Below are 12,432 nucleotides of genomic sequence, written 5' to 3'. Positions count from 1 at the left end.
TTTAAAACCAGAGCGCAATCTGAAACCCATAATTTGACCCAAAATTCGAAACAACCCAGAGTTTGAAACCCATTTTCAAAAATCCAACCAAGAATTCGAAACAAAAAACAAAAACAAATTTACAAAATCATTGTGAATCTATCGTTCCATCAGCTGCACATTAGTTGTTCCAGTACCACCAAAATCCAAATCGCGCCATGGGATCTGTTGATTTTTTGATTTGTTCGTTTTGCTTAGCTGTGAGAGGGGGAGTTTTTGTTGACGACGAGTGGGATGAGCACTGATACCTCTGCACTAAGGGAGAAAGAGGAAGTGAAGATGTGAGAGAAAGTGAAGAGGGAGAGATGTGTCGTCTGCAAAGCTGTGAGAAAGAGGAAAGGGGGAAGCAGCTATGAGAGAGAAAGGGGAAGCTCCTTCCAGAAAAGAGTAGGGGAAAGCTGCAGAATATTAAAAAAAAAAACCTAAGGCAAAAGATATTTTTATAAATATAATTTTTATTTTATAATTTTTATAATTTAAAAATGAATTAAAAAAATTAAGAGTTTTAAAAAAAAATTATTTTAGTCCGACACTGCACCAAACGCTTCACTAAGTTAGTCCAGTTTAGTCTAGTCTAAGCCAGTCCAACTTAGTCCATGAAGCTAGTCCAGTCCGAGATAGTCCGATGCAACAAACACACCCTAAAACTCCTATCTATTATATAAAGAGACACAATAAGAGCAAAAGCCCACCCCACTAAGGCAATAATTGCCCCGTCAACTGGGCCTGGGCAAAGGCAATTATTATCTTAGTAAATAGTAATTATCTAGTAGTATCTGCAGTTCGTAAAATGAATTGTTTGGGCAATTAATAATAGAAAATTACTATTTTTTAAATTAATAAAAAAGAAATAAAAATACTATATGAGAAACTTACACGCCACAAGTACTATACTATTACGACATTCCGTCAATAACACAACTTCATATGAATAAAAATTTACACGTCCTTTTGCTCCATTATTTAACCCTCACCCAAACTTAAATATTCCTTGCCTTTTTAAAGCTAAAACACAATCACATTCGATCACTCGCTCTAAACCATAACTTTTAAATTGACACACCAATCACCACAAAACAAGATGCTTATCCATTATTGGCTAAATCCAGCGACCAACTACTTCCTCAATCACGTGTCAATCAATGTGAGAGCTACCGGTTTGAACTTATGAGAAATTTGAAATGCTAAGCTGTTTGTCTTTTGTAATAATTTGAAGTTAATACATAACGTTCTTGCTCTTGGAATCTTTCAAGATAATTTTCCAATGGGGTTTTTCACTTTCTTCACCTCATTCTTGTTACTGTCATCAGCTGCCGCACTGTTTGATCAGCATTCTTGTGCTGCCGGAGATGGACTGGAGCTCGAGTCGCTGACTCAAGAGCTGCTGGCGTCGGCGAGGGAGCCCGAGTTTTTCGAATGGATGAGAGGGTTGAGGAGGAGGATCCACCAGTACCCGGAGCTGGGATTCCAGGAGCACAGGACGAGTGAACTCGTCAGGACCGAGCTCGACTCGCTGGGAGTTGGGTACAAGTGGCCTGTTGCCAAGACTGGGGTGGTGGCTTCTATTGGCTCTGGCTCTAAACCAGTCTTTGCTCTTAGAGCTGACATGGATGCCCTCCCTCTCCAGGTTCTCTCTCTCTCTCTCTCTCTCTCTCTCTCTCTCTCTCTCTCTCTAGAAATTGGGCCTGAACACTTTTTTAGCTTATATCGTTCAAATTTTCTTCAATAGTTCAGACTATTTCCAATTTTTCTTCAAAGTTCCACTTCTCTGCCTGTATTTTCCATTTCATCGAATTTGGTCCATGTATTTCCAGCAAGTGTATTTTCAAGTTCTACTTATGTGTAATTGCTTTTTTAGAAGTGTTTTTATTATAAACATATTGAAATTCTATTAAATGTTCAAGAGGTACCTGAAAAGCATTTGCAGGTGCTTCATGAAGAAAGCACCTGGCAGCCAGTGGCCTATCGAGAATTCTAACATTGGGTTGTCCTAATCAAGATATGCTAGAGCTAGGTGGACAGCGGGTTGAGGCCTAGTGCCTATGCACATAGACAAGGTCTAGGTAGAGGCCTAAACAGATTTAAGTAAATTTGTTATAAATTATATGGATAAGTGCATATTTGCACTAAAAAATTATACTTATTTAAAATATAACATAGAAAAATATCAAAACTATTGTAACATTCCACATTGACCAACGGAGAGGGGGTGATGTGCCTTATATATACATGCCCACCTCTATATAGCATGAGGCCTTTTGGGAACTCACTGGCTTCATATTCTATCGGAACTCTGAAGTTAAGCGAGTTTGGGCAAGAGCAATTTTAGAATGGGTGACCCTCTGGGAAGTTCTCGTGTGAGTTCTCAGAAACAAAACCATGAAGGCGTGGTCCAAAGCGAACAATATCGTGCTACGGCGAAGTTGAGATTGGGATGTGACAGAATGGTATCAGAGCCACTATATCGTGTGGTGCGAGTGTACCGACGAGGACATCGGGTCTCTAAGGAGGGTGGATTGTAACACTCTACGTTGACCAACGAAGAGGAGGTGATGTGCCTTATATGTACATGCCTACCTCCATATAGCACGAGGCCTTTTGGGAACTCATTGGCTTCAGATTCCATCAGAACTTCGAAGTTAAGTGAGTTTGGGCAAGAGTAATCCTAGGATGGGTGACCTACTGGGAAGTTCTCATGTAAGTTCCCAGAAACAAAACCGTAAGGCCGTGGTCCAAAGCGGATAATATCGTGCTACGGCAAAGTCGAGACTCAGATGTGACAACTATTGTTTTAGTATTTTAAAGAATTTCACGGTATGAGATGCAAGTTGTGATTACACAAGTTTGTAGTACTTTACAGAATATTTTAGATATCCTATGAATTTATAGTAAATTAAAAAAAAAAAAACTGTGTGTACACCATCCCCTCATTAAGTAAATTGCTGGTGAAACAACATGGTTGGATAATAATGAAAAAATAAGAAAAAGGAAAATGGGGAGTTGTTCACGTGGGAAACGAAGGGAGAGTTTCTTCTTCGTTGGAACCAAGAACAGCAGAGTCATGGTGGTCTTCTCTATGCTCATCTTCGTTTGAAATTAGATATTTCTTATTAATTAAAAGCTTCTGTTGCACAACATTTTCACAACCATGATGATATTCTCTCTTCCACCACATGCACAGGCCGTTGGATGGTCCTCGAAAGTCCTTATAGGTGCTTCTTTGGACTTGTGGGTGGTCCCGGAACCCCCCTGGTCCATGCATCAATCTGCCCCTAGTGGCAGTTGTTTATATAGAAAATGCTTCTATGACCCAAAATCACCTTTAAGTAGTTTCGTCAAATGTAGTTGGAAGTGCTTTTGACTAGCTGCTTAATTGAAATCTGATTCCTTGAAACGAATTTTAATGTTTTGAAGGAATTGGTAGATTGGGAATACAAGAGCAAAGTTGATGGAAAGATGCATGCTTGTGGTCATGATTCTCACGTCGCAATGCTACTTGGAGCAGCCAAGTTGCTTCAAAACAAAAAAGATATGTTGAAGGTAGATGAATACATTGTGTTTAACAGCAAAAGCTACCAATCTACTGCTTTGCAGGTTTTAATATTTCAACATGTTATCGAAGGGAACCGTGAAACTAGTTTTCCAGCCGGGAGAGGAGGGTTACGCTGGAGCTTACCATATGTTAAAAGACGATGTTTTGAATGACATTGATGCCATCTTGAGCATACATGTTTTTCCATCAGTACCAACTGGTGCCATAGCTTCGAGGCCTGGGGCAGTACTTGCTGGCGTAGGGCTCTTTGAGGCTACAATACAAGGAAAAGGAGGGCATGGATCATCCCCTCATGAGGCCAGGGACCCAATTCCTGCAGCAGCCTCTATAACCCTTGCACTCCAACAGATTGTGTCTCGAGAGACAGATCCACTTGAATCCAGAGTAATCTTAATCCTTTCCTTTTTCTTCTGTGAAAATCAATCAAAAGTTTCGTAAATGAAGTTGTACATTTCAAAATTATACTAGCAATTTAGAACAACAGTTTTGATCCATTCATCTTTGTATCATGTAGGTGGTAACAGTTGGGTACATACAGGGAGGTCAAGCAGGAAATGTGATCCCTGACAGTGTGAAAGTCGGGGGAACTTATCGAAGCTTGACTTCTGAGGGTCTCTCATATCTCCAAGAAAGGATCAAAGAGGTGTACATATCGCCATCTTATCAAATATCATAAATGTCTATTCAATGTAAGTAGACTTGACTAAATATATTGCACTTACAGATCATAGAGCAGCAAGCAGCCGTGTATCGATGTACTGCTGTGGTCGACTTCATGGAGGACAGACCACTGCCTCATCCGGCGATGAAGAATGACGATGCACTGTACGAACATGTGAAGAATGTCGGTGAGGTCCTTGTTGGGAAACCTAATGTTCATCTTATGCCACTGACTATGGGTGCAGAGGATTTCAGCTTCTTCGCAGAGAAGACTGCTGCTGCAATCTTTGTTGTTGGGATAAAGAACGAGACTCTGAAATCGGGCCAACACTTGCACTCTCCCTACTTTTTTATCGACGAGGAGGCTCTTCCAATAGGAGCAGCACTTCATGCAGCGTCTGCAATCTCATACTTTGATCGCCATGTTGTCAACACTCAGTAGGAACATGGTTCACTCTGCAATTCTAGAAACAAGGAACACGAATGTAAAAATGTTTTCGAAAATAAATGCTGCACCTTTCAGCACTCATATCGCTTGGCGACTACCCTAATTAACTAAGCAGAGCATACTTAGAAAGCCATGTTGCTAATGACTGAGTATAAACATTGTACTATCTTCACTTCTAAAAACATCCAACCTTTGCTCTTGAAATTTCTCCAAGCACTCAGAAGTCAAATTTGAGTCTATGCTAGAATAACTGGCACCCGAATTTGGCGAAGAGGGAATCATATACACGATATGGTTCACTTCCTAACAGCATCCAGACGACAGTACCAGAAAAAGGTCACGGTCATAAGCGCGCATTTCAATCCCAAAGTGCTAACTCCATGGCGTTATAAGATCTCCAATGAGCCACATTTATGTCGCCATTCTCTTACTCGAGGCGATGAGTTAGACTTTCAGCAAACAAAATGCCTTCACATATTTGTTGAAAACAACTCAGACATTTCATCAAACACCTTACGCGCGCGGACATCCTCCCTACATTTTCCATACAAATCAATCAAACTTGTTGCAACAAACACATCCCATCAGCCCCACGCCTCACCGCCGACCATGTATTTCCCGGCCTACCGGAACGTGCTAACGAGATACGGGTACGTATACCCATCCGGAACGCCCTCCTCCCTCTTCTTCCGAACAGAGAAAAACGACAGTCGCTTATCCTCTAACGACAACTCTTGTTATTGGCCAAATTTTACTTTTGAAATCCTTGATCCCTGTAGTTTACACCAAATTTAGTTTAGTCCCTTTGGTTTTAATTATGCTAATTTTGACCATATAGTTTACCAAACGTTTCAATTCAAGGACATGTCTAACTTTCTGTTCATTTTCTTGACAACTCAATGATATGACCTAGTAAAAATGACGTATTAGGAGGAAAATAGGAGGCTGAGGCGCGTATTAGGAGTAGAAATGATATATTAGCGAAGTCAAGTGGGGGGTTACAAATTATCACTCATGACCCCAAAATAATGTATAGAAACTCAAGTCTTTAAAAAGACACAACTCTACGAAGAGTCCTAGGGTCGAACCTGTCAGAATGAGTTAGTGAAAAAAGAAATTTGAACTCCATCGTTGTTCAGTTAGGCACAGATAGTGAACAAAGTTGTAATAGTGCTTGAGCTATATATGTGAAATTGAACTTATGAACAATCTGAGAAATTCTTTATCATCCCTTCATTGGTTTTAAATCATGGTTATGCGACTATTTATAGGAATTTAAATGCCCCTGACGACAACGTAAGTTGCATATGATTGATATGCCAAGAAAATGAACAGTAAATTGCGAAGACTTCTCGTTGAATTGGAACTAGAGTAAACAACAAGGTCAAAATTATCACTCTGACAAAAATAACGGGTCAAAATTGACACAATGAAAATTAACATGGATAAAAGTGAAATTTGGAATAACCCACAGGGATCAACACTGAAATTTAGCCATATAATTATAACGGCGCCGAAAACTGCAAACGCAAAACCGAGAGAGAGAGAGAGGGAGGGAGAATGGTGGTGTGGTCCTACCCACCGACGCGGAAGCAGCTGGCCGTGACGGCGTTCTGTTTCGTAACGGGGGTGGCGCTCTTCGCCGTCGGAGCTCACCTATCGCTGGCAAACGTGGGCCCACAACAAGACCGGGTCAAGGCTCGAAGGGACTTCGTCAAAGACCGACTCAGAAAGCTCCTCGATGATGATTGAGATCAAACGGCTGCAGCTGCTTCTGTCTTTCTGTTCGTAAAGAATCAGATTGATAGGGTTTTCAGTGCCTTTTATTTTTCGATTAATGGATTTTATTTTTCCCATTTGTAATTATCATGGAATTGGAACACAAGTAGTTGAGTTTAATTGGTTTGGTGCTTTGAAGAGGGCTAACACAAAAGCTCATATTTGCTGGTTTCTCACCGTAAGATGATGATTGTATTAAATACATGTATAAGTATTTTGCGGATTTCTGATTAGCAAAAGTAGAAAATTGCAGAATGCTGTAGCTATGTAATCTTTTTTGTGCAGATCAAGCCAGCCAACTAGGGGAAGGACTTACTATTATCACGCCCCAACCCGCAGTTTTGGGATTCACTTCGGTAATTGCATTACCGCTACCACAACATCCGAAGTGAATCTCAATCTGGTTTTGGAACCAAAACCGCAGATTGGGGCGTGACACTTACCTACATCTCCGAGATGACATTGTGATGTTGCAGACCAATGATATAGTGCTATGTGATGTAATTATTTTACATATCATTATATTATTAGATTGAGACTTCACAGTGGCGTCCTGTCTATATTGTATAATTCATCAAACCAACGTTAGATTTGTTTGTGGAATCAGTCCGCCCCAGTCAACCAGGGTAAAGCAAAAAGTTGTGCTTATCCTATAATTTGGTTATAAATCTTTGTTTGCTCCCAATTGTTGGCTCGTTTGAACTGTTATTAAAATAGCTGAAAACGCTTTTAGTAAATATGTTTTTTGACCCAATCTTCAGTAAAAATGCAAATGAATCATGAAAAAACTTAGTGTTTTCTACAAAAAACACTTGAAGTGTTTTTGGAACCTAAAAACATTCTCTTAAAGCACTTTCAATCATTTTAACTTTTAAATGTATTTCCAAACGAGCCAGCGCAATGATCTTCCACCCTTCCCAACTGCACAAGCAGAGAACCCTTCACCCATCTCCGTATAATTCCCTCAAATTATTAGGAATCTCCTGCCTCCGTATACGCAATTGAAAAGCTGTCCCCTAACCATATCCATTAAATTTAAATAAGCGTATAAAATAATATGTGCCAAAATTCTTTGACTGACTAAAAGTGACCTTGGACAATTAAATTTCTTTAGGGTTTATAATTACAGTCAAAAGTTCACTGAATTTGGAAAGATTATTAGGTGTAACCGGTTTTCTAAATTCAAATCGACTGTATATAATTATGCGTTACGTGATGAGAAAGACACATAATTGTAAACATTTGATTAGCGCAAAATTGTTTGTTCACTACAACCAGAAGCACAATGTCCTTTCAAAACACAAAATGTTGCAAAATTACTGTCTAAAAAAACACCAGAAATAAGGTAAATACGGATTACGATTAGCATAAAGGAAAGAGAAACAAAAAAGAAAAAGAAGCAAATATATAATGTTTCTATATAACTGAGACATAAATACTAGAAGCTTTTGTACAGGGCAAGCTCACTAGATTGTCACAGCTTTCTTTGAAAATCCACAGAACAAGCTTCTTATGCGAAAATGGCGTTGGCGTAGCGCAGAATGAGCAGCGATTACTGCAACTTAGCAGCTCCTGGTGATCACAAGCCAAAAGCATCGATGGGCCAAAACGCTGCTTCTCATCATTCAAATCGCCTTCCTCAAAGCATGGCCTTCTACAGCGCTACCCTGCATTTGAGCATCGACCGTGGCAAACAAAAGGCTTCACCGTTTATACCTTCTGCCATTCTGGACTTCATCTCTCACTTCCCCCAATCTTGACTTCGAACCACTGCCTTGCACGCTGGGAGGCCTATCTTGAAATGTACCGGTAGGATCCCTCGAAGGCCATGGCTGCCCCCATTGCCGTGTGGGACTAGCATGAACTCTAGCAGGTCCAAGCCTAGAACCAGACAACATTTGGTCCCGAATACCCCTTGATGATTTATGTCCTTGCATTTCGTTTGCACAACCTTTTCCTTGCCGTTGCCTTTGCCTCTCCAGTTCAGGAAACCTCTCCCAATCTATCCCGTCTCCTGAATTTTGGAGCCTTTCAGTTTGCATGCCCCATTCCACTCCATCTGATATACTTCTTTGCAAAGAAGTGCTTCTTCTCGGTGGCTTCCCAGAAGTACACTTGCTCCCTTTGATTTCTTCAACATAAGGTGCTGCCCACCTTGGATCACGAGTGGCTGCTGAAGTGTGATTCAAGTTGTAGCTTTCGCTGTTGTTGCCCATACTTAACTCTATGGAATGAAGATCACTTTCAGCAGAATCCTCTTCGCATTCTACTCCGTCTTCAACTTCTCCTTCATCCTCATCTCTTTCTTCATCCTGACGGGAACCAAGATGAGCTCTACTTAGATATGCAGAAATTTCTTCGTCATTCAGATGAGTAGAACTGCGTCCTTTTTCTTTGGTTGCCTTACTTCCCATGAAGGCTTCAAGTTGACTCCTCAACATATCAACGGCTGCATTCTTCTCTTCAAGATGATGTTTTGCCTCTGAGAGTTTCACTTGAGCTCTCTCCTCACGCAACAAGTCAGCAAACAGCATCATCTCCCTTTCCTTCTCAACCTCATCACGAACTTTTGCAGATTCCCTCTTCATTTCCTCTGCTTCATCTTTATCTTCAGTCACATCCCTGGCTAATTCATCACATACTTGTTCCATGATCTCTCTTGTTCTCTTTTCACCTTCAAGTTCTTTTGCCGTATTAACAAGAGAGGCTTTTGTCTCTGCCAGTTCTTTCCCGAGTTTCTTGTTCATGCTTTCGAACCTCCCTCTCAATCTCTTCTCTACCTCAAGTTCTCCTGCAACAGCCTCAATGGCAGCCTCGACAACTTTATGCTCCTTGCTTTTCCAAGCTGCCTTTTCTTCAGCAAAACACTTCATAAGGTAGTTGATCTCATTCTGGTCCGAGCGTTGTTCTTGGATCAGCTGATTGACCTGTAAACGAGCCCTCTCCAGCTCAGCATGTAACGCTGAGATAAGGGCCATGCTTGACGAAGGTCGATCTTCATTACCCCAAACACGGTTGATAATTTTCAGTAGCTCTTTAGACGTGGTCAAAGCATTACTAACATCTTTCAAACGTGTCTTGGCTCCGGCTGTAGAAGCAGTAGGCGTCTGGGCTCGTGATCTAGTCTCAACCTGTATAACAGAAAATGAGAAGAAAAAAATACTATCGTCCACATTAACTAATCATACAGTTGAAATTCCAATAAACAATCATCTGATTTGAATTAACAAAAGTTAAAATCCGCAGATGTGATTACTTCAAATGAGCAAGAGTGAGGCACACTCCTTCCTGATAATAAGGTGGATCACTGACTCACCTCCATTAAGCTACCATTGCCATGAGAATCCAACATTCCAGCATGATGGTCTGTGAGCCTGAGCCGCCTCTGCGAAATGGGCGACGCCCTTCTATGGAAACTACCGGTTCCAGACCGATCCATCCTCTACAAAACGAAAACGCACAGCACGAAAAAAATTGCAGTCAATCTCTCAACCGATATGCTTAACAGATGCTGACCAATATCGAAAATATCAGAAGGATCGAATGTACTATAAATTTAACAAAAAGTTTTCGAATGAGACATATAAAACTCCAAATTTACCAAAACGTTACAATCAACTGGCTATCAAACAACAAGATCAAATTGCCGCAAGCATGATGAGGATAAGACATGTATGCTGGGACGAAAAATCTCAAAAAAGCTACTTAAAAACTAAAACTTTAAATTAAAACCCAAGCTACATTTTCCATCAAATTCCCGCAAATTTTCTCAGCAACCAAACAGAACTAGAAGCATAGAGAAAACCCACCTCGGAAACGGGACTATGAGACGGATCGGAGAGATGGGGCGGCAGAGAACCGGAGTGAGCCGATCTCGCAATCCTCTCCCTCTCTCTGGCCTTACGATTACGCGCCTCCATCTTCCTCAGCCGCCTCTCGTCCGACCCCTCTTTCACTCTCGGAGACGGCATGTCGTTCATTTCCCAGAGCGTAGCGGCGAGCTTCCTCGCCGACACGGGCTGCTGCTGCTTAGACCTGGCGCCGCCGTTCTGGGAGTAGTTGGGTGAGTCCATGGCTCGCAATGCGGAGGCAGTGGGTGACCTGGAGCTCATGAGCTTCCAAGTGGGCACGGGCGTACTGGATCCGCCCCTCTTCCCAACCAGAATCGCCCGCTTGAATCTGTAGTTCTGGATGATCGACGATGACGACGACGCCGACGACGAACAACCCCGCTTCCGGATTTTTCCAGGGACCATCAGATCCAACCCCAAATTGCTGTTCTGCCTCGGCATTCCAAAAATTTTGAAAAAAATTCAGATCAAAAAGATGGAAACTTGGGAGATTTGGGTTCAGGGGATACCGAAACCCACCGTTTTGTCCATACCGGAAACCCTAGAGAGAGAGAGAGAGAGAGAGAGAGAGGGAAGGAGGAGAGAGAGATTTTGATGGCGTCCACTAAGTGGAGAGTTGTAGATTTGATGAGTACAGAGTGTTAAGCTTGCGCAGGGACTGTGTGTAAAGAGGAAAGGAGAGGAAGGACGATGGCGAGAATGATTGCATGAGGTGGGGATTAGGTGAGACTAAAAACGCGGCGAGCAGTTACTGGCGGCGGTGATTCGGCTTTTCTATTGGGATTAATTGTCTTCACCAATCGTGTGGTTGTGGTTTCTACTTGGGGATTTAGGGGTACTTCACGTGAGGGATTAAACAACGATTGTATTCAAAATTTGAAGTTCATTAGTCAAAGTACAATGCGTGGCTACTTAATGATGAGTATGATTTCTTATTCAAAATTATTCATGTTTGACTCATAAAGTTTTATTTTTATAATTAGAAACTGTTCATATTATGAATCACTTTATTAAGATCATTTCTGCAAAAAATGAATTAAAACTAAGTTTGTTTAGTTGATATTGCAGCAAATGCATAGACGGTTTGTAATGTTTTTACTAATTATGTTCATTTGTTTTTATACAATTCGATGACTAAACGATCTTAGTTTGACTTTATTTTTTTGTAGATGCGATCTTTATAGAGATTTATAATATAAATAGTTCCAATCATAAACGCAAAGTTTTATAAATCGGCAACGAACATTATTGAGTATGAACTCTTACTCATCCTTTGTGTTCTTAGCGAAATTGAGTGTATTTTTTTTATTTTTAAGCTTTGGGTTCATCATGGAGAACACCTTTTTTTCTTTCTCAAATCTCAATTGTTGAAATGTGAAGAAAAAAAAATAAAACGTAATTTTATAAGGCTAAGTTTGTGAGAATATGAAAATTGTCAAACACTGAAAAGTAAAGAAATTGTATATGGACTTATAAGAGATTTGACTACTTTTTCTATTAGCGATTAGTTTTAGGACGGACTCTAACTTTCATTTTAACATTGTCTGAATAAAGTAGTCCGCTCATAGTGCATCTTTCTGGTCTAAAGCCACCATGATTGTATAATAAAAAAAAAACTAAAGGAGAATGTGTTGTAGTAACATGTATATTTGGGTTATTGGTTGTTGGCAGGTGCTCACCATGTAGATTTGAGGTTCAAGAACAGTGAAGATCCAGAATGGCTTGAAGAAGTGAGGAAACAAGAGATCAAGATCATTGTAAAAATGGATCTCCCAATACTTACCATGACCTTTCTCAACTATCTTAATCATATCAACACATTCACACTCGATGGAAGTTCATGGTTTGCCTTAAAATTGGCGGCAGAAACCTAAAAGGGCATCTCATTTTTCTGTAAACAATGACCCTTTTTTTCTATGCCAGCGATAATGAAGAAGGAGAATTCGAACACAAGATTTTCAATACAACAACAACAACAAAGCCTTTTCCCACTAAGTGGGGTCGGCTATATGAATCCTAGAACGCCATTGCGCTCGGTTTTGTGTCATGTCCTCCGTTAGATCCAAGTACTCAAGTCTTTTCTTAGGGTCTCTTCCAAAGTT

General features: G+C 40.7%; 3 protein-coding genes across 3 annotated transcripts; 2 read left to right on the top strand and 1 right to left on the bottom strand.

Moving 5' to 3' along the window:
* The first annotated feature begins 967 nt into the window (after nt 1–967).
* LOC103454135 (IAA-amino acid hydrolase ILR1-like) lies at nt 968–4,904 on the top strand. Its single transcript, XM_008393726.4, has 5 exons — nt 968–1,666; nt 3,454–3,579; nt 3,662–3,976; nt 4,107–4,235; nt 4,317–4,904. Exons 1-5 carry the CDS (start codon nt 1,304–1,306, stop codon nt 4,692–4,694), a joined length of 1,311 nt encoding a protein of 436 aa, XP_008391948.3. The 5' UTR covers nt 968–1,303; the 3' UTR covers nt 4,695–4,904.
* Nucleotides 4,905–6,091: 1,187 nt separating this feature from the next.
* Nucleotides 6,092–6,734, top strand: LOC103454133 (uncharacterized). Its single transcript, XM_008393725.4, has one exon. The coding sequence runs from the start codon at nt 6,261–6,263 to the stop codon at nt 6,450–6,452; it is 192 nt and encodes a 63-aa protein (XP_008391947.3). The 5' UTR covers nt 6,092–6,260; the 3' UTR covers nt 6,453–6,734.
* A 1,086-nt stretch (nt 6,735–7,820) lies between these two features.
* LOC103454132 (uncharacterized protein At5g41620-like) lies at nt 7,821–11,143 on the bottom strand. The gene is made up of 3 exons (XM_008393724.4): nt 10,289–11,143; nt 9,796–9,921; nt 7,821–9,610 (listed from the first exon to the last, which is right to left on the bottom strand). Exons 1-3 carry the CDS (start codon nt 10,769–10,771, stop codon nt 8,183–8,185), a joined length of 2,037 nt encoding a protein of 678 aa, XP_008391946.3. The 5' UTR covers nt 10,772–11,143; the 3' UTR covers nt 7,821–8,182.
* Between the last annotated feature and the right edge of the window lie 1,289 nt (nt 11,144–12,432).

Source organism: Malus domestica, chromosome 14 (assembly GCF_042453785.1).
Source record: "Malus domestica chromosome 14, GDT2T_hap1".
Lineage (NCBI taxonomy): Eukaryota > Viridiplantae > Streptophyta > Magnoliopsida > Rosales > Rosaceae > Malus > Malus domestica.
The sequence above is the reverse complement of the archived record's forward strand: the minus strand, read 5'-3'. Positions and strand labels throughout refer to the sequence as shown.